This window comes from Mauremys reevesii, linkage group 1, assembly GCF_016161935.1.
Source record: "Mauremys reevesii isolate NIE-2019 linkage group 1, ASM1616193v1, whole genome shotgun sequence".
NCBI lineage: Eukaryota > Metazoa > Chordata > Testudines > Geoemydidae > Mauremys > Mauremys reevesii.
In genome coordinates this window covers 139,183,791-139,206,322 of record NC_052623.1, presented here as the reverse complement: position 1 = coordinate 139,206,322, position 22,532 = coordinate 139,183,791, and the positions used below count along the sequence as shown (strand labels likewise).

Below are 22,532 nucleotides of genomic sequence, written 5' to 3'. Positions count from 1 at the left end.
TATGCTTTACTTTGCATTTATTGTTGAATTGCAGCTGCTATTTTGTTGCCCAGTCACCCAGTTTTGTGAGATCCTCCCTTTAATTCTTTGCTGCCAGCTTTGGACTTCATTACCTTAAATAATTTTGTATCATCTACAAACTTTGCCACTTCATTGTTCACTCCCTTTTCCAGATCATTAATGAATCTGTTGAATAGAACAAGTCCTAGTACAGATCCTTGGGGACCTTATTGTTTACATCTCTTCATTGTGAGAGAGGTAAATCCATCGTAAGACATAAGTAAACAGATATTTGATTATGCAGTTGGAAATTTATTGGAATACAATATACTAAAAATAAGATTGTCTGTGAAAAAGAGGAAATAATAATGAAACAGTAAATTGGTTTGTAAGAATGCCAACTTGTAAACCAATTGCAGAACTAGACAATAGTGCAAGCTAATGAGCACTAGCTGCAGTCTCACAGACTGTGGTAATTTATCTTTCTGTTATGTGCCAATTGACTAATTATTTAATAAACTCAATCAAGCTGACTGATCTGAGGTCTCTCTAATTACTGAGTAAATTCAAACCTTACTAGAATTGATAACACTCCAGGGCCAGATCCTGCCCTCCACAACTCTGATAGCACAAAACTAATCTAAAACTACCTTAACACTTCCATTTTAGAATTCATCCAATTTAGGGGACTCCCCCATGAGGCACACTGACATCATGACGACTCATCTGGCACACCCAACCAGTCACCAACAGCAGCAATCAGACAGGCTAACAATATGTATTACTTGATGATGACAAACCATTTGGAAGCTTTTATCAAAGTATAATCAGCTGTCTCCAAATGCTGCTCAACCTGGTCAGACAAATTGGGCAGGTTCTTGTGTGTCAGTAGAATTGGGCTTTGAGGAGAGATTGGCAGGAGAGAGCAGTACCCTGGTATGCTAGCTCTGAAAAGGTGTTTCACACATAAGGGGCAGCATAGAAGAAGGCACAGAGATGTTTCTGGGAGAAAATGATACATGGGCACTAAAGGCAGGAATCATTGGCAGAGTGGAGTGGGTTGATGTAATAAGAGAACAGAGTAAGAGGAAAGGAGGAGTGCGCGCGCAGGGGTTATGATGAGCCTTGACTACCGTAGAGTTGCTGATCATCTCCAGTTCCCGACATGAGGGCAGAACCCATGGGGGTGGGGGACATTACAAACAGTACCCAATAGTGGATTAGCCACTGGGCCCCAGCCCAGGGGCCTTGGCCAATTGGAGCACCCCCCATGCCCCAATCCCACTCCTTAGCAGTAGCACTGGGCAGACAGGAGAGCAAGCCCCTGTGCCCTGACCCGCGCTCTCTGGCAGGAGCACTGGGGGAGCGGTAGGGGGGACTGCAGGTGGAATGGGTGGGGAAGAGCCCCCACTTGCTCTGGCCCCAGGCCCCACAAACCCCTAATTTGCCTCTGACAGTACCTTTCAAGAAAGCCTGGTTTATGGAAGATTATAGATCAATGGGGAAAGGAGGGACATCCTATTCTGCTGTTCTCTTCCACTGAATAAAATATTTTTTGGGGGTAGGAGTCTTAATTTTTGCCCCTTATAACACATTTTTCACCCCAAATGCAACTTGTCTCACACTTTATTTATTTAACCAGAACAATTCTATCTATCATTCATGACTAAACAGCTCTCTTGATCAGAAGGCATCAAGCATACTCTGCAATGACATTGGTGAAATCATGGTCCGTCATCTGGTAAGAAGAGAATGTAAGAACTCTTCTTTTATATCTTGAATCCCTGCAAGATTACCACTGAAGAGATCTGTGTTCCAATACATCATTATGTTGCTACTACATAATGTACCGTTTGTGTGCGCATGTACAATACTGCCCTCAACTAGCTGGCCCTTAGAAAGTGTGAGGGGCTTGCTACTTTTGTAAAAATAAAGGAGCTCTGCTTTAGTTCAAGTGTGAGTGTTTACAGCTCAAGAAGTAGGGTTCTAATCTTAGCTCCCCCCAAGTGTGAATATATATGATTCATCTAGTAACTGCCCCATTTTGCAGCACATGAAACCATTGCATTACCTCTGATGAGGAAAACGTAAGGAAAAACACAGACCCACTTTTCTACATTTTGCTAATTTACTTAATAAATGGGTTTAGGCTCAGAACTTTAGATATACATATGAACTTAAAAGAAAATGCTCAAAATGATCCTTCCATCGTATGCTATTTTAAATTAAGCCACTCACTTCAAATCTCCTAGCTTGATCATTGTGTGCTATACGACTCTACTCAGCTTCAAAAGTAGGAACTTCTGCAAAATGAACAGTAAAAATAAATTGTGCTTCCCTGGGTAAATAAATCACAAGAGCTTAAAACTACTGAAAACACTAATATGTACATAGTCTTTAGCTGAAACGCATATAAAGTTAGTTTAACCTGCTGCTTTAGGATTAAAACATGCTTGAAGAAGAGGTTACTCACCTTGCACTATAACTGAGGTTGCTCAAGATGTGTCCCCACTTGGGTGCTCCACTTCAGGTGCACATGTGCCTGTAGGGCCCTTGATCAGAGATTTTCATCTAGCCATGCCCATTCGGCACATGCGTGTGACCTATGCCTCTTTGTACCAGACAACAAGGCTCTATAGGGCTGTGTAGGTGAACAGCCCTCGGTTCTCTACCCAAACATCTCTGAAAGAACAGTCCACAGCAGTGGAGAAAGAAGTGGGTAATGGAGAGCCCATAAGGACACACACCGTGACGGACCACAGGTATGCACACAGTGTCATTTCTCCTTCTTCCATCCCTAATGGTACTCTACTTCAGGTGCCTTCCAAGCAGTATCCTTAGGAGGGGGGAGATTTGGAATGGAGTCCAGAACTGAAGATAATACTTCACAACCAAGTGCTGCATCAGATCTGACGTCATGGATAAGGGTGTAATCTTTCATAAATGCATGTATTGAATCCCATGTAGTGGCCCTACAAATCTCAGAAATTGGTACATTTTTCGGTAATGCCATAGATGTTGCCTAAGATCTGGTTGAATGTGCTATCACCTTAAGTGGGGGGTTAGAACCTGCAGACTCATAAGTGAAAATACAACCAGCTATCCATTTTGATAGTCTCTGAATAGAGGACAGAGAGAGAATCCCCTGGATGAAAAGCCTAGGTGATCTTTAAAATTGCCTAGCCAAAATAGAAGGCCAAAGCTCTTCTAACATCCGTGGTATGGAAATAGTATTCCTGCTGAGAACTATGAAGTTTCGGAAAAAAAACACTGGTAGGTGGATGGATTGATTAAAGTAGCAATCCAGTGGAACGTTTGGTAGGAATTTAGGCTGTGGGTGTAGGAGAACTTATTTTTGAAGAACACTGTAAAAGTGGGGGGATCCACCAGTAAGGACCTGATTTTCCCGATCCTACGGACTAACATGATGGCAACTAAGAAGACAATCTTCATAGATAAATGGAGCACAGAACAATTTGCCATTGGTTCGAATGGATGTCTCATTAAGTGACTGAGAACCAGGTTGAGGTCCCACGTTGGGGTTGGCTATATAATGTGGAGGTACAGATAGCCCTACCTTTAATGAATCTAGAAATGCTGGGTGAGCAAAATATGGAGTATCCTTCCACTGTAGGATGAAAGGCTGATATACAGCCAAATGTACCTTGGCCGAGCTGATGGATAATCCCGATTTCTTCAGATCCAACAGGTAATCCAGGATTAGTGGAAATGGAACTGAACAGGCCAGTGGGAGCAATGACCACACCAATAAGAGAATATTTTTCATTTCTGAAGGTAAGTATTACAGGCTGATGTCTGCGTGCGGTTTAGAAGCACTTCTTGTACTTCCACAGAACAGGAAGCCTCTAACTACAGAACCATTGAGGAACCATAGCCTGAGATGCAGAACCACCAGGCTGGGATAAAGCACACACCCCACATTCTGAGATAGGTGATGAGAAACGGCTGGAAGCTTGAATGGCAGTTAGAGAGGTGAAGCAATATGATTACCATGGCTGTCTTGGAGAGGTAGGCACTATAAGGCTCTCATGTCTGATCTAGTTTATGACCTGTAGAATTAGGGGTGTATGGGGGAAAACATAAAACAAACCCATCCTTCTAACATAGAAGAAAGGTGTCTCCCAAGTGGTAAGGAGAAAAGAGGCCATTTCTTGTTTTCTGAGGAAGCAAAAAGGTCAACCTGTGGCAGTTCCTATCTTTGGAATATGCTGTGGAGAATCTGTGTCCAACTCCCATTCGTAGTACTGTGAGAAGTGTCTGCTGAGGGCACTGGCTGTGGCGTTCCAAATGCCTGTGAGGTGGACAGCTGGAATACAGATCTGATGGGTTATGCACCAGATCCATAGCTTCATTGCTTCCATGCATGGGGCACCTTGTTCCTCCCTGCTTGTTGATGTAGAACACGCAGGATATGTTGTCCATCATGACTCTGATTGATTTGCCCTTGATGAGGGGTAGAAAATGACTGCAAGCATTCCGGACAGCTCTGAAATAGACTGATATGTAGATTTGTTTCCTGGGTTGTCCACCTGCTCTGAATTGTGATGGCATTGAGATGGGCTCCCCATCCTAACAGGGATACATTGGTTGTTAAAGTCTTTGGGCATACTTTTCTGTTGCGTGACACATCACACCGACACTGATTTGCACCAGTTTAGAGGAGGTTTTTTTTACTTGCAGGGGGAACCATCACAGCCTGTCCAGGGTATCCCTGACTGGGGAGTAGGTTGATCAGAGCCAACACTGGAAGCATAAAAAATGCAGCCTTGTGTAATCCATCACACAGGTGCAAGCTGCCATGTCCTAACGTGCCCAAACAAAGGTAGGGTCTGGCTGTCAATGAGTCCAAATATGCCCGTACAAACTGCATCTTTTGTACAGGTGTCAATGTGGATTTTTTTACATTCAGCTGCAGGCCCAACTCCTGGAACAGAGCAAGGGCCATGTGGATGGATAACAGTACTTTTGTAGGAGAGACCTTTGAGCAGCCAGTTATCGAGGTACAGAAAGACCAGGATCACTTCCTGCCGAAAGTAAGCTGCCATTACTGTCAATACCTTTGAGAACACCCTTGTGGATGATGACAGGCCAAAGGGAAGCACCCGGTATTGGAAATGATCCTGGCCTATGGTGAAGCGTAGGTATTTCCTGTGTGATGTGTATCAATATATGAAAATAGGCATCTTGTAGGTAGAGAGCCGAAAACTAATCTCCTTTCTCCAGTAAGGGACTTACTGTTGCCATAGTCGTCATCCTAGACTTTTGAGGCTTCACATCCTTGTTTAAGTATCTTAGATCCCCCACAGCGTTGTGCCTCTTCTGGAAACCCTGGGAGCTGGAGTCATGATGCCCCATGCCTATCATTGTGGAGATGGATCTGGCCGCAGTGTCCGCAGCATCTAAGGATGCTTGAAGAGCAGTTCTGGCTATTAATTGGCCCTCAGAGACCACAGACTGGAACTGCTCCCCGTGTACTTGTGCCAATTGTTCAATAAAGGTCACAGGCCTGTTATAATTGGTGAGGTTGTATTTAGCCATGATCGCCTGCTAATTTGCAATAAAAAATTGCAGGGTTGCTGATGAATAGGACTTTCGCCCATACGAGATCCAGCCTTTTCTAGTCCTTATGGTAAGGGATAAACCTAGAAAAATGCTGTCTACCCCATTCACTTACTGCATGCACCACCAATGAGTTAGGTAGGAGACAGGAAAACAAAGTCAGAATCTATAGGGGGGGGAACATTGTACTTTTCATTCGCCCTTTTACAAGGTGGGCGGGGGCAGAAAAGTGGCAGGTGTTTGCCACACCATTTTAGCCTCACTGATAGGTAGCGCCATTTTGGAGAGTGTTGCTGACTGCAAGATATCTAGCACTTTGTATTGTGGAACCTTGACCTTTTTGAAGGGATCTGAAGAGTGGCAGCTATCCTCCTAATGAGGTCTTGAAATTGTCTGAAGTTGTCAGCAACGGAAGCATAACCGCCTTGTCCGCCAACAAAGATGACTTGGAATTTCATCTGCCTAGCCTCCTGCTCCTCGACTGTCTCCTGTGAGAAGGCTGGTTGGCAAGGTGAAGGTTGCATAACTCTGGTCTCCTTATAAGACACTACCAGTGGTTTGGTAAATTGCTATCAATTTACAACAAGTAGAGGTGGCATACAGCACTGGCTCCACCACTCTTGGTGACCAGTATAATGCTCCCTGTTGACAAGCTGAAAAGGTATTCCTGAAGGAGTATGTTGGGGAACACCACCATTTAGAAGTTTCCTTCTTCACATCATCCTATGGTGGGAGGGCACCCACTGAAAATGGTGGAGTCCTGCAGTGCTGGAGGATAGTAGCTTGGACATGGGTCTCAGCACTGAAAGCCACATTGTATCCATAAAAAAAAGCAAAGACTCCAGTTCATCCGATACCAAAAAGTCCTTAGAGTATAGGATTCGTGCAGTACTGAGAAAGGATCCAGCATTAACGTGGTAGCCATGGCCCTGGTCACTGAAGTTGATGGTAAAGATGATGATGGCAACACCGCAGTTGAAGATGGGTGTCGTCATTTGTTTGATGCCAAATTACACCAGTATGGGTGGCTGGATAGAGTGCATCAATGTCAATGGCTGGGATAAAGGTTGCAACGGTATGGAAGGCTGGATCTAGATCAATGGATGGGCCCAACTCAATAGTGCCCTATGACCGTTCTCCTTACTGAGAGAGCATACTGGGGCCCTATTGAAGGGATGTCTCTTTTCTTCAGAGCTCTGGGGCTTCACAGCCTAGCTCGTACCAGTGGAGTCGTCCTTGGTCTCAATGGTACCCTCAGAGACCATAGACTTGACTGGGGACCTGATTCCCCAGAGTGAGTCCACACTCCTCTTTTTGAGAGTCTTCCCAGAAGCCTCCAAAATGTTCCCTTCCTTACAGGAAGCATGCCCCAAGACAGAGGGAGTGCTGGATCTGTCTGGGGCCAGATGTATGGTGTGTGTAGGGGAGAGGATCTCCTGACCTGGTTCTGGTCACAGGAAGCGTTTCATCACGAACCGTATTTAATTGATCTCCCTGTTCTTCCTTCCCCTAGAATTGAGGGCCAAGCAGAAGTTTCACTTCTGGGAGACGTGGGACTCCTCCAAGCAATGGACAATCTTAGAGTGGCTGTTGATTACAGGAATAGCCTCTTGGCAGGAGAGGCAGCGTTTGAAGCCTGGCAAGCCAGGCATGCTCTGCCATGAAAACGAGTCTCCCAGAGGGAAAAAGTGAGAGGAGAACAAACTAATCCCTCAACACGTATAAAAACTAATTAACTATAACTACACAAACTACCACCAACTACTAGACTAAGTATCTTAACACTAGGGAAATATTAGAAAGGCTGAGGCATGCTCAAGGCAGACACGCTAAGTCTCCGTCTCAGGTCGAGGCAGTTGAGATGGAACTGAGGACGGATCAGCCATGCACCCCTATATAGCCTTGGTGTCTGGCATGAGGAGGCATAGGGAACATGCACGGGCCAAACGGACACTTCTAGCTGAAAGTTTCCAATCAAGGCTCAAGAGGCACATGTGTGCCTGAAGTGGATCACCCATAGGGACACTACTCAAAGAGTAACTGTATGTTGCGTGATCGTTGAAATGTAGGACACTAAAGGACCTTCAGAGGTCCTCAAGTCCAGCCCCTTGCACTGAGGAAGTACCAAATAAACCTAGCCCCAAAAGTGAAGTTATTCTGTGGTTCATTATGCTCTTTGGATTACATTTATATCTTCATATGCTATATGGTACTGAAATTCTAGTTAGGTTTAACAAGACTGTGCGCGTGGTGTGTGTACATTACAAACACACACACACGGTAAACCTGGTACCTAGATGCCATTGCTAGGTTGGTGTCCCACTGTGCTAGGAACTGTACCCTAAAAGGACAAACTCCTACTGCAAAACCCACAGATTTTTAACTCTACAATCAATTTTTTAAGACTCTAAACAGTAAATGCCACATTTTCCCTTATCTTTCACAAGTGTATTTATTCCTCTAAAACATATTAAAATAGAAAACATGTTCATCTGATCAATTATACAAAGTAAATACTAACATTGTATTAAAAATACTGAAAATATATGAAAGCACCAGAGCATTAGAATATTTATATTGGCAAAGATTCTAAGAATATATTTCTTGCAATTTTACAAAAAGTGCTACTATATCCAATCAAAATTAGCAATAAGCATTTTATAAACAGAGTTAGTAAAACTTGTCTCTAATTTACAAATTACTGTATGTTACCAGAACTCTAGATTATTTTTCCAGAGGATGTTCCATTAAATGCTTTGTTGACAGTGAAATATTTGGAATCTGAAGTACAGGAAAATAATTTAAACAAATATGGCTAATGGTAACCTATGTTTGAATGTATTAAATATTATAGAAAATAAAAGAACAGCAGAAAGCAAGCTGAACAAAACCCAGAATAATGAAAAAATAAAGAGAACATTGTGATAAAGTAACGTGAAGCATGAGTTAATTCAGTATAGCTCACTAAGTACAAAGGTATTTCTGCAAAAGCTTTCCATTTCTATAGTAAATTTTCAGTAACCTTATTGGATTGATATTCTGCTTAATCAGAATTAGTCTATTAGTTCACTATCTAATTTTGTAGAATAAACTATTGATCAATTTTTTTTAAACAATTTTCTTTTACTTTATGTCAATGATGCCACACCTATAATCATTAAAGAGACACTGACACCCAGTTTGTCCTGTTCTCCCCCCCCCTTAAATTTTTTTTTGGGGGGAACAGTACATTCAAAATATAACATTAACTCTGCAATGATCTTTTCTAACTGATTAAAAAAAAATCAAAGCCATCGGCCCAGCACTAATAAAGAGACTTATCCGGACAAGCCAATTTGTGGTGAAAACAAAAACTAGATTTCAGTTTTAAGTTTCAAGCATTTATTATAAATGGTCAGTCAAAAAAAAAAGGGGGGGGGGCGGAGAGAGACCCTTAAAAATTTATGAAAGATACCATGTCTCCTTTTAGGCTTTTAATTTTTAGATCATTTCAATATAAATATTTACAGAAATGAGTACAAAGAATCTTTGCTAGAATAAATTCTCACTTGTTTTATATACCATTCCTAAAATGCTTTCAAAGAAGCAGCAGATACTATATTTTTCATAGTCTATCTAATATACTCAATCTTTTCCTGATCTGGCTTGTTTCCTCCAAATATTCATGCATGATTGAATGATTGCACATCACTCAGAAATGTTTCTTACATTGATTTTTAGCTTTTATATGAATCATGCAGTTGACTATTGCTGACCTACTTAACAGCCTGTTGCTTTTAAGTTCGTATAAAGAGTTCCTTCCACAACCATGTGAAATTAGTAAACATTAGAGCAGGAAAATTTAATAAAACAAAATATCTATAATTAATTAGGACAGCATCTCAACAGAAGTATTTTTATCAAATTTCTTCAGAATTATGGCAGGCATTTTTTCTGGGGAATATGGCTACAAACTGATGTACTGTGTATACTATTTGGCATGAAATATTTATACAATAGTTTTACATTCAGAAAAAAACAAAAAATAAAGACTTAACCATGATAAGAATGCTGTTCCTGAATTTCAAAAAGAATCACCATTTAACTACTGTGTACTATAGGTCCATGTCTCCCTATTTTCATATACACTATGTACATACACACATATCATGTAAGAAAAATCTAACCTGTACTATATAACAATTTTAATTCTGTAAAAAAAAAAAGTTATTTTTTTAAATAAATTTAAGCAGCCTGCTTGCACCTTTTAGTATATCCTGCATGCATGAGAATGAATGAAACTAAAAAGGTGACATTCAAAGTACTTCAACCAAAAAGAGAAAAATAATATATTCTATGCAGTTTTAAAGTTACCGTATATTGTTACATTTACTCATCTTTTCTGTTTGGTAATATTCAATAACTTGTCCAGTGAACATAGCTCCTAGCTCTTTTAATATCTTTTTTCTGTACTGTAAGTGTCAAGACAGTTTCAGTAAATTTCTGAACTCTTGTTGGTCTTTCGTTTCTTCTTTTAACAGCAAATAGTATGACTCAACGTTGTACTTTACAGCACAGACCTCTCTCGTTTTTGGTAGTTTCAGGGTTTAATGGAGCAGCATTGGATTCTCTCTCCTTTCAAACCGATTAACACAGCCAGCAGGGGTAGTGCAAAGCATTGCTGTTTAGCATCTCTGAGTGTACAACACGTAGAAGCAAAAGGCAGCAATAGCAACTAAGAACAATGCTAATACAACTATTAGCTGCTGGAACCAGACACAGCGATCAATCTGCTCTTGAAGTCTTCTATTAACCTGTAACAATTGAGTTAGCTGAAAAGAAAAACAGGTTATATGATATTAAACAGCTTTTTGCTGAATGAACTCTCCTATCTCTAGTGATTTTAGCTGTACGTAATTCTGAGAAGCAGTTACAATACTAAATTAGCCAACAGTATATTTTATAAGATACACACAAAACATCTTCAAAAATTCCTCTATCACAATGTGCTCCCATAATTTGGATCACATCTGTAGAAGATACTATTTCAGAGGTATAAGCAATTCTATCTTAACCTATAGCTAGCTAGCTAGATCTATGTATGTATGTATATATATAAAAAACAACACTTTTCTACTAATCGACAGATAGGGACACTTAGCAATTCTACTCCTTGAGGTATGTAATACATATAAAAGGAATGAGAGTAGTGTGTTGGAAGTGGAAAATGTAGCAGAGTTCATTATATCAAGAATAATTAAAATAATGATGTCACTGTATTTAGTTTACAGTTACTCTGAACCATTCAGTTCCTCCACTGAAAATATTTTCAGTTTGGAACTTGCTTTGTACTATTTCATTAAATCTTCTACTGCCATTTATAGCGGCAAGCTATTCATCTATAATTCTGTTCAATGACCATTTTGTATGAAAGAATACTCTTACCTGTAAGTGTAAATCTTCATTGGTTTTTGTAGGAATATTAAATGAATTCTCTTTTAATGTCAGAGTAGAAGGCTTGCTATTTTCTACAACATGACATCTTAACCTGTGAACATTTAAATGCAGTTCATCAATATTATTATAAAGTCTGTCGTTTTAACTAAAACAAAAAAAAAACATTTAAAGGACAAAAAACCTAAAACACACTATTCATAATATATTACAGTTCAATTATTTTACCACTGAATAGTTCAATACAACATTCTTATCAAAGAGATGATTCTGACCCCAATGAAGTAGACAGGAGATGGATCATGCCCAAAATACCATGGTTACAGCGTGACAGCTTTTGAAGTATGAAGGCAGAACAGGAACAGAATAATCCCTTACAACAGTGGTTCTCAACCTATTTACCATTGTTGGGTTGGCCACATTTGCAGCTCTTTATGTGTTGTTTGGGCTGCAGCCACACAATATATATACACTACAGGTATGGCCCTGACGCTGTCACATGGACCGCAGTTGTATGCTGATTGGGCCACAAGTGGCCCACAGGCCGCAGGTTGAGAACCACTGCCTCAGAATATATCACTTACCTTTATGCTTTTAATCTTACATAGTTACATACACTATATAGCTGATTATAACCCAAGATTCAATACCAAAGAAATGTTGTTTCATTTATGTTAAGTATAAAATATTCAGAGAAAGCAGAAACAGAATTTCAAAGCATGCCTAAATATACTTAGTTACCAGCTTCAAGACATGGTTTACAATAACAAGGTAAAAAAACCCAAAAACGTTACTTGAGAAAAAATAACCAGTGCATGCATTTGATGTCACACATGATATTGAAAATTAAAGCATTTTATAAAAACACAGCAGGAACCAATTTGGAAACATTTAAGACCATTAGAAGAGATGGATGCATTTATTTGCTGGCAGGGGGTGGGGTGGGTGGGGAAAAATCGAGCTTATCATGAGACTTTCAGTATTCTTATGTGAGAAGAATGGAAATATTAAAACTTTTGAGAGAAGAATAAAGCAGAATAAAAAGGACAGAATGCTTTGGAATAACTTGTTTTTGAAAAAACAAAATGCTAACTGGCTTCCTCTAGGAGAGGTCTTAGCAAGATGGAGCTATTCGTCTGCGTCTATAAATATTCAAACAACAATGCATGATTTTAGGTGGGCAATAATGACATGCTCTACTGCACTTGATATAGGTTTCCTTGAAAACGAAAAGGTCAGTACTGTATAAATCTACATGCCACATTCCACATTACTGGATCAAGCACATTTCAGAACATCTTGCTTCCTGGTGCATTCATTTGTATTGGTTTATTAGTCAAGTATCCCTTGAAGGCTGTTGTGGCAGTTTTAATATAGTCAAGCAATCTCTCACTATTGCTCAATAGTCTACCCTAACAAAATATCAGTGTCTAAGCAAGAAAGCATTTACTTACATTTTACAAACTCAGTGTGCAAATGCACACAGTTTACCTTTCTAATATGTGTAAACAAAAATGATCTAAAAATTGTGTCATGTTTTCCTATAAAAAACTTTATTCTTTTCTGTGGGGATTTTGGAAGAATCTACCCTTACACGATTTGTATTTTGAAAAAAAGCAGCTAAAATGTGAGAAATAATCCCACAATTCCTTGAAAAGTGACATTGCTTTTACACTTTCCAGAAAAAATAAGTTTATTGAATGACAGAGCAACAGAAAATTTACCTAATAGTTGCATTTACGAACTGCTTAATTATCATAAAATATTCTCTTATGTGCATCTATGTATCATTTTGAATTACATGGCTAGGTTCAACATTCACATCTCAAACATATATGAGCTGGACAAACAGATTTAATTAAAACACAAAGAAGCAATTTAGTAAAATATGAATTTCAATAAAGGGAGGGGGGAATGTATGATGAAGAGAGCTCTTAGGTTGTAATGCCCTAACAAACTTGCCAATTTTATGAAAGCCAAGTGCTTCCATCCTCCAGACTTTACTTTAATTGCTGTTAACTTTTTCCAACATTCACACTGTAGGATGAAATTTTCCAGATCTGTTTTCTACTAGAGAATGAATGTTATGAGATATGCTTTTTGTTGTCCTGGTGAAAACTGATTTGGATTTAGCTAAATTCTGAAAGTTCTAAGTGAAAGTGTATGTTGTTATGCATAACATTTTCCCAAAAAATGTATAGAAGAACAGTTGTTAGTAAGGGTAATTAAGGTGTGCATGAAATAAAGTGGAGTTCTGGAGAAGCTTTGCATCATGGATTAAGGTATACGCTCAGTAAAGCAGGTCTGGTGGCTCTGCAGGAGACATTTCTACCAGTACACGTCTGATGGGGGAAAAGAGCATTCTAGCATTGGCTAGAAAATATTTCTATATTATCTAATTCTTCTTTCTAACTATTTGCTCTTTAGAAAACACCTATGAAATGATACCACCCTGCCCCCCCTCAAAAAACAACAACAAAAAACCTATTAAGAGAATGCTGAACGGCAGTTCTAATCTAAAAAGTGATTTTATAAAAATAGCACTTTCTTACTCAGCTTATCTACTCTGTCTATGCTGTAACATCTGTTCACTTTTGTTACAAAAATAATTTTTCCTACTGCTGCTTACTCATGCTAACATTTAACAATGTGAGAGTTCAGTTCTATTACAACTTATGCATCAATAACAAACTAAGTGCCAATCAATTTTACCTGTAAAACCCACTGCAGGCAATGGGGATGAACAGGGGTCACCAAGAGCATAATTCAACTTGTAGAATCTTTAATATTGGTGATGATGCACAAATACAAGAAATTAGAATACAAAACCCACATAAGAAGAGCCTTTAAGCCAACTATATGCGTACCTATGTTCCATCACTTTGTTTCTAGGGACTTCTTTCCAAAACTGAGCTAATTCTGGTACACCTGCCCCAGAAGCCTGGTCCATTTCTGCTGCCATTATCAGGAAACGGTCCTGCAGGGAAGCGGCAAAACCTACCCTCAACCAAAAAATCCAGAACAATAAATTTAGCGGAGGTTGTACATTTACACTAAAACACCACTTTTACCTCTCTAGGAAGGAAATTAAAAGGTAATTTTAGTTACTAAGGAAAAAGTGAACTGTGCGGTTTAAGTAAATTTAACAGAACAGCACAAATACTAGAAAAAGGAGGTTACTCACCTGTAACTGGAAGTTCTTCGAGATGTGTGGTTCCTGTGTGTATGTCACACACGAGTGTGCATGCTCGCCATGCACCTGAGTCCAGAAGTGTTTCTTACAGTGTCCGTTGACTTGCACATGCATAGGGAGTCTCCTAGTGGCTCCCAAGATGAGGATATAAGATGGAGTGCAGGTTGATGCCATTCCAGTTCCCCTCTTACCATTACAAAATCCAGTTCAAAGCAGAGGGGTGGAGGGCAAGTAGTGGACTACAGAGAGGGACCACACAACTCGAAGAACCTCCAGTTACAGGTAAGTAACTTTCTCTTCTTTGAGTGATGGTCCTTATGTGTATTCCACACGTGGGTGTCTTGCGAGCAATGAACAACATGGAGGTGGGTGTGAGGATACTAATGGCACTGCGATCTGTAGTACAGAATTGCCCATGGCCGTGTCTGTCGTTGCCACTTGTGTTATGGCGTAGTGTGCCATAAAAGTGTGGACAGAACGCCACATCACAGCTCAAGAAATGTCTTGCCAGGACACATTCGCCAGTGAGGCTGAGAGGGCGACTTGTGCCCATGTAGAATGGGCAATGACCCTGCCTGGTGGAGATAGCTGAAGTGTTTGTAGCATTTGAGGATGCGCTCCAAAACCCATTTGGAGATGGGCTGGGATGAGAGGGCTTGTCCATTTGACCTTTTGGCAATGGCCACCAATAGTTTAAGTGATTTTTGAAATGGTCCAGCCCTGTGGATGAAGGACACTAGCATGCATGAGACATCAAGGGAGTGCAGGCCCTGTCAGTGGGGAGGCGTGTGGCTTCAGGCAGAATACTGGCAAGTGGATGGACTGATTGAGGTGGAACTCAGATACCACTTTTAGAAGGAATTGGGGTGCAGACATAAGGACATCTTGTCCTTGTGGAATATCGTGTGTGGGGGGGAGGGGTGTCTGGTATCATGGCTGCACGCTCATCAACTTCTCTGGTCAAGGTTATGGCTACCAAGAATGCCACTTTCATTGAGAAGTGGCCATTGGTTCAAAGGATGGTCTTGTGAGGGCAAAGAGAATGAGATTAAGGTCACATGAGGGTGTGGGCTTCAGCGCTAGTGGAAAAGTGCTGAATAATCCTTTCATGAAGTGGACAGTGATACGGTGAATAAACACAGAGGGATGGGTGGTGTTGTGCATGCTGGTGAGTGTTCCAGATGTTTGGGTGCCCAGGTGACCATCGGTACCATTGGATCCCATTGGTGCCTGGCCTTGCCTTGCATATGGGGTATCTTGGGTGCTGGTCCAGCCGGATCTACATGTGACATCATCCCCAACTCAGCTTGAGGAGGAAACACTGAACTTGGGTGCAGTCCTTTGCAGAGACTTGACTCTTGTGCCTGTCAGAGCTTTTTGCTTTCATATTAGGACTTGTCCATAGCCTATGGAGATCCAAGGCAGGCACTGTGCCTGGAGGGGACACTCACTGCCGATGGTGGCCGCTGTACTGGGTGTGTGTGGTGGGGCCTCCTGGGCCGGGATCTGAGTGAGCCTGGGGCCACATGGCCTCCTCCATAAGATATTTGCAGAGGTGGAGCTTGTGGGCTTTCCCTGGTCCTCAGCAGGAAGGACTTACAGAGGGCGCAGCATGCCACGGTGTGTGCCTCATCCAGGCAGTAGAGACTCACACAGATGGAGTGTGGGTAGGAGAGAATTTTTGAAGCCTGGGATCATGGGGATAGTCCCTGAGGTAGGGTGGAGGGGGATGAGGTTCCCAAACAGGGAAGAGATCTACTATGTTAACTACACTACATAAGAACATAAGAACGGCCATGCTGGGTCAGACCAAAGGTCCATCTAGCCCAGTATCCAGCCTTCAGACAGTGGCCAATGCCAGGTGCCCCAGAGAGAATGAACAGAACAGGTATCATCAAGTGATCCAACCCCTGTTGCCCATTTCCAGCTTCTGGCAAACAGGCTAGGGACTCCATCCCGGTCCATCCTGGCTAATAGCCATTGATGGACCTATCCTCCATGAATTTAATAGGGTTCAAAAAAGAACTAGATATAGTCTTGGCCTTCACAACAGCCTCTGGAAAAGAGTTCCACAGGCTGACTGAAAGTTGTATAAAAAAATACTTCCTTTTGTTTGTTTTAAACCTGCTTCCTATTAATTTCATTTGGTGATCCCTAGTTCTTGTGTTATGAGGAGTAAATAACACTTCCTTATTTACTTTCTCCACACCTCTCTATGATTTTATAAACCTCAATCATATCCCTCCTTAGGTGTCTCTTTTCCAAGCTGAAAATTCCCAGTCTTATTAATGTCTCCTTATATGGAAGCCGTTCCACACCCCTAATAATTTTTTTTTGCCCTTTTCTAAACCTTTTCCAATTCTAATATATCTTTTGAGATGGGGCAACTACATCTGCACGCAGTATTCAAGATGTGGGCGTACCATGGATTTATATAGAGGCAATATGATCTTTTCTGTCTTATTAACTATCCCTTTCTTAAGGATTCCCAACACTCTGTTTGCTTTTTTGACTGCCACTGTAAATTGAGTGGACGTTTTCAGAGAACTATTCACAATGACTCCAAGATCTCTTTCTTGAGTGGTAAAAACTAATTCAGACCCCATCATTTTATAGCTATTGTTAGTATGTTTTCCAATGTGCATTACTTTGCATTTATCAACATTACATATGGAGATATACCTATCTCCTAGAACTGGAAGGGACCTTGAAAGGTCATTGAGTCCAGCCCCCCTGCCTTCACTAGCAGGACCAAGTACTGTCCCCGACAGATTCCCCCCGCCCTTCCCCCCCCCCCCCCCCGATCCCTAAATGGCCCTCTCAAGGATTAAACTCATAACCCTGGGTTGAGCAGGCCAATGCTCAAACCGCTGAGCTATCCCTCCCCCCTGAATATCAAATTTCATCTGCCATTTTGTTGACTGGTCACCCAGTTTTGAGAGACCCTTTTGTAGCTCTTTGCAGTCTCCTTGGGACGTAACTATCTTGAGTATTTTTGTATCATCTGCAAATGTTGCCACCTCAGTTTACCCCTATTTCCAGATCATCATCTTGAACAGTACAGACCCTTGGGGGGACACCACTATCTACCTCTCTCCATTCTGAAAACTGACCATTTATTCCTACCCTTTGTTTCCTATCTTTTAACCAGTTACCAATCCATGAGAAGACCTTCCCTCTTATCCCATGACAGCTTATTTTGCGTAAGAGCCTTTGGTGAGGCACCTTGTCCAAGGCTTTCTGAAAATCTAAGTACACTATATCCTCTAGGCCCCTCTTGCCCACATGCTTGTTGACCCCCTCAAAGACTTCTAGTAGATTGTAAAGGGAAATCATGCCTCACCAAAGAACATGTTGACTCTTCCCCACAAATCATGTTCATCTGTGTGTCTGACAATTTTGTTCTTTACTACATTTTCAACCAGTTTGCCCAGTACTGACGTCAGGCTTACCAGCTTGTAATTGCTGGGATCACCTCTGGACCCCTTTTTAAAAATTGGTGTCACATTAGCTATCCTCCAGTCATTTGGTACAGAAGCTGATTTAAATTATATGTTACAAACTACAGTTAGTAGTTGTGCAATTTCATATTTGAGTTCCTTCAGAACTCTTGGGTGAATACCATCTGGTCCTGGTGACTTATTACTGTTTAGTTTATCAATTTGTTTCAAAACCACCTCTAATGACACCTCAATCTGGGACAGTTCCTCAGATTTGTCACCTAAAAAGAATGTCTCAGGTTTGGGAATCTCCCTCACATCCTTAGCAGTGAAGACCAATGCAAATAATTCATTTAGTTTCTTCGTAATGGCCTTATCATCCTTGAGTGCTCCTTTAGTATCTTGATTGTCCAGTGGCTCCACTGGTTGTTTAGCAGACTTCCTACTTCTGATGTACCCCCAAAAAATTTGCTATCACTTTTTGAGTCTTTGGCTAGCTATTCTTCAAATTCTTTTTTGACCTTCCTAATTATATAACAGGCCTGTTAGTTTAACATCTGTAGTATGTAAAGTCATGGAAAAAATATTAAAGGAGAGAGTAGTTACGGACCTTGAGGTCAATGGCAATTGGGACAAATTACAACATGGTTTTACGAAAGGTAGATCGTGCCAAACCAACCTGATCTCCTTCTTTGAGAAAGTAACAGATATTTTAGACAAGGGAAATGCGGTGGATCTAATATATCTTGATTTCAGTAAGGCGTTTGATACGGTACCGCATGAAGAATTACTGGTTAAATTGGAAAAGATGGGGATCGAAATGAAAATCCAGAGGTGGATAAGGAACTGGTTAAAGGGGAGACTGCAGCGGGTCGTATTGAAAGATGATCTGTCGGATTGGAGGGAGGTTACCAGTGGAGTTCCTCAAGGTTCGGTTTTGGGTCCGATCTTATTCAATCTATTTATCACTGACCTTGGAACCAAAAGTAGGAGTGGGCTGATAAAGTTTGCGGATGACACGAAGTTGGGAGGTATTGCCAATTCGGAGAAGGATCGGGATATCCTCCAGGGAGATTTAGATGACCTTGTAAACTGGAATATTAGTAATAGGATGAAATTCAATAGTGAGAAGTGTAAGGTTATGCATTTAGGGATGACTAAACAGGAATTTTAGTTATAAGCTGGGGACGCACCAGTTGGAAGTAACGAAAGAGGAGAAGGACCTCGGAGTCCTGGTTGATCGCAGGATGACTATGAGTCGGCAATGTGATGTGGCCGTTAAAAAAGCTAATGCGGTCTTGGGATGCATTAGGCGAGGTATTTCTAGTAGAGATAAGGAGGTGCTAGTCCCGTTATACAATGCGTTGGTGAGACCTCATTTGGAGTACTGTGTGCAGTTTTGGTCTCCCATGTTTAAGAAGGATGAATTCAAACTGGAACGGGTACAAAGAAGGGCCACTAGAATGATCCGAGGAATGGAAAGCCTGTCGTATGAAAGGAGACTGGAGGAGCTCGGTTTGTTTTCCTTAACCAAAAGAAGGTTGAGAGGAGGTATGATTGCTCTCTTTAAATATATCAGAGGGATAAATACCAGGGAGGGAGATGAATTATTTCAGCTCAGTACTAATGTGGACACGAGAACAAACGGATATAAATTGGCAGTCGGGAAGTTTAGGCTTGAAATTAGACGAAGGTTTCTAACCATCAGGGGAGTGAAATTCTGGAACAGCCTACCGAGGGAAACAGTGGGGGCAAAGGACCTCTCTGGCTTTAAGATTAAACTTGATAAACTTATGGAGGGAATGGTTTGATCGGATAACGTGATTTAGTCAATAGGTCAATAACGTGCGACCACTGGTAATTAGTACCAAGGGTCAATGTTGGGATATTGAAAGTCTTTTTCCGAGTGTCTGGCTGGAGAGTCTTGCCCGCATGCTCGGGGTTCAGCTGATCGCCATATTTGGGGTCGGGAAGGAATTTTCCTCCAGGGTAGATTGGCAGTGGCCCTGGAGGTTTTTCGCCTTCCTCCGCAGCATGGGGCAGGGGTCGCTTGCTGGAGGATTATCTGCTACTTGAAGCCTTTAAATCAGGATTTGGGGACTTCAACAGCTGAGTCAAGGGAGAAAATTATTTCAGGAGTGGGTGGGTCAGCTTTTGTGGCCTGCATCTTGCGGGAGGTCAGACTAGATGATCATAATGGTCCCTTCTGATCTTAAGTTCTATGATTCTATATTTTTACATTTCGTTTGTCAAAGTTTATGCTCCTTTCTATTTTCCTCACTAGGATTTAACTTCCACTTCTTAAAGGATGCCTTTTTGCCTCTCACTGCTTCTTTTACTTTGTTGTTTAGCCATGGTGGCACTTTGTTGGTTCTCTTACTATGTTTTTTAATTTGGGGGTACATATTTAAGTTGAGCCTCTATTATGGTTTCTTTTAAAAGTTTCCATGCAGCTTGTAGGGATTTCACTTTTGGCGCTGTACCTTTTAATTTCTGTTTTACTAACTTGCTCATTTTTTGTGTAGTCCCCCTTTCTGAAATTAAATGCTAGTGTTGGGCTGCTGTGGTGTTTTCCCCGCCACAGGGATGTTAAATTTAATTATATTATGGTCACTATTACCAAGCATCCAGCTATATTCACCTCTTGGACCAGATCCTGTGCTCCACTTAGGACTAAATCAAGAATTGCCTCGTCTTTTGTGGGTTCCAGGGCGAGCTGCTCCAAGAAGCAGCCATTTAAGGTGTGAAGAAACTTTATTTTTGCATCCCGTCCTGAGGTGACATGTACTCAGTCAATATGGGGATAGTTGAAATTCCCCATTCTTGATACTTGTCCCTATTATTATTATGTTTTTTATTTTTATAGCCTCTCTAATCTCCCTGAGCATTTCACAGTAACTATCACCATCCTGGTCAGGTGGTCAGTAATAGGTCCTTACCGCTATATTCTTATTATTAGAGCATGGAATCACTATCCATAGAGATTGCATGGTACAGTTTGGTTCATTTAAGATTTTTACTTCATTTGATTCTAAGCTTTCTTTCACATAGTGCCACTCCACTACCAGCATGACCTGTTCTGTCCCTTTGATATATTTTGTACCCTGGTATTACTATGTCCCATTGATTATCCTCATTCCACCAAGTTTTTGTGATGCCTATTATATCAATATCTTCATTTAATATGAGACACTCTGGTTCACCCATCTTATTATTTAGACTTCTAGCATTTGTATAAAAGCACTTTAAAAACTTGTCACTTACATGATGTAATTGAATGGGACTCTTTTTCACATGACTGTTTCTCATCAGATCCTACCCGTATTTTATCATCTTCAATCCTCTCCTCCTTACTAGGACATAGGCCTGGTCTACACTACGAGTTTAGGTCAAATTTAGCAGCGTTAAATCGAATTAACCCTGCACCCATCTACACAACAAAGCCATTTTTGTTGACATAAAGGGCTCTTAAAATTGATTTCTGTACTCCTCCCTGACGAGGGGAGTAGCACTGAAATCGACATTGCCTGTTCGAATTAGGGTTAGGGTGGATGCAATTCCACAGTATTGGCCTCCGAGAGCTATCCCACAGTGCACCATTGTGACTGCTCTGGACAGCAATCTGAACTCAGATGCACTGGCCAGGTAGACAGGAAAAGCCCCGCGAACTTTTGAATTTCATTTCCTGTTTGCCCAGTGTGGAGAGCTGATCAGCACAGGTGACCATGCAGTCCCAGAATCGAAAAAGAGCTCCAGCATGGACCGTACAGGAGGAACTGGATCTGATTGCTGTATGGGGAGATGAATCAGTGCTATCAAAACTCTGTTCCAAAAGACGGAATGCCAAAATATTTGAAAAAAAATCTCCAAGGCCACAATGGACAGAGGCCACAACAGGAACTTCACACAGTGCTGCGTGAAACTTAGGGAGCTGAGAAAAGCGTACCAGAAAGCCAAAGAATCAAACGGACGCTCCGGGACAGAGACGCAGACATGCCGCTTTTACGCTGAACTGCAGGCAATTCTAGGCGGGGGGGCCGCCCCCACCACCCCACCCGTCCATGGACTCTGATGATGGGGTACTCTCAGTCACCATGCCTGAGGATTTTGCGGACGGGGAAGATGATGATGAGAAGGAGGACAAAGTTGAGGAGAGCACACAGCACACCATTCTCCCTGACAGCCAGGATCTTTTTCTCACCCTGACTGAAATACCCTCCCAACTCTCCCAAGGTGGTATCCCAGACCATGAAGCTGTAGAAGGGACCTCCAGTGGAGTGTACCTTTGTAGATATAAAACATGGTTTGAAAGCAAGCGTTTAATGATGAATTTGCTCTGAGGACTTGGGACGCATTCGTGGCCAGTACAGCTACTGGAAAAGTCTGTTAACGTGTCTGTGAATGAAATCCTCCTGGGACATCTCCATGAAGCTCTCCTGGAGGTACTCTAAAAGCTTTTGCAGAAGGTTTCTGGGGAGAGCAACCTTATTCTGTCCTCCATAGTAGGACACTTTACCACGCCATGCTAGCGGTAATTCCAGAGAAAAGCAGGGGGTGGGGCTGGGGGGTGTTAGTTTGGTTGCTGCTGCTGCACGTTAACACAAAAACCGCAGCCCTAAATGGACAACTCAATGGGCTTTGCTTGATATGGAAAAGGAGGGCGCTGCTGTTATGAAAGACTACGACTTACCATGGCCGCCTGCAAGCCAAATTCTGTTGCCCGGTGTGTTTGATCTCTAACACCAAAGCCACAGGCACTCAATATAAGATGCAAAAAATGACCTTGTACTGAAATCACATGCTATGTAATGTGAATAGTGTTGTTCACCATGAGTGAGTATACCCCTTGTTCTGTAAAATGTATCTTTTTAAATACTTCTCTCCCT

The 22,532-nt window shown here is 41.5% G+C and overlaps 1 protein-coding gene across 4 annotated transcripts in view; it reads right to left on the bottom strand.

The window, feature by feature from the left end:
* Positions 1–2,252: 2,252 nt before the first annotated feature.
* MOSPD2 (motile sperm domain containing 2) overlaps positions 2,253–22,532 on the bottom strand; it is a 69,219-nt gene continuing 48,939 nt past the window's right edge. For 2 of the 4 annotated variants that reach the window (XM_039535068.1, XM_039535076.1), the window contains exons 13-15: positions 13,881–14,010; positions 11,005–11,107; positions 4,686–10,391 (exon numbers count right to left, since the gene is read on the bottom strand). In XM_039535068.1, coding sequence (XP_039391002.1) covers positions 10,245–10,391; positions 11,005–11,107; positions 13,881–14,010 — 380 coding nt within the window. In that variant the 3' untranslated portion in view covers positions 4,686–10,244. Of the gene's footprint in view, positions 2,304–4,685; positions 10,392–11,004; positions 11,108–13,880; positions 14,011–22,532 lie in introns of those variants that run through there. The other 2 variants (XM_039535086.1, XR_005597652.1) reach the window with 2 other exon arrangements.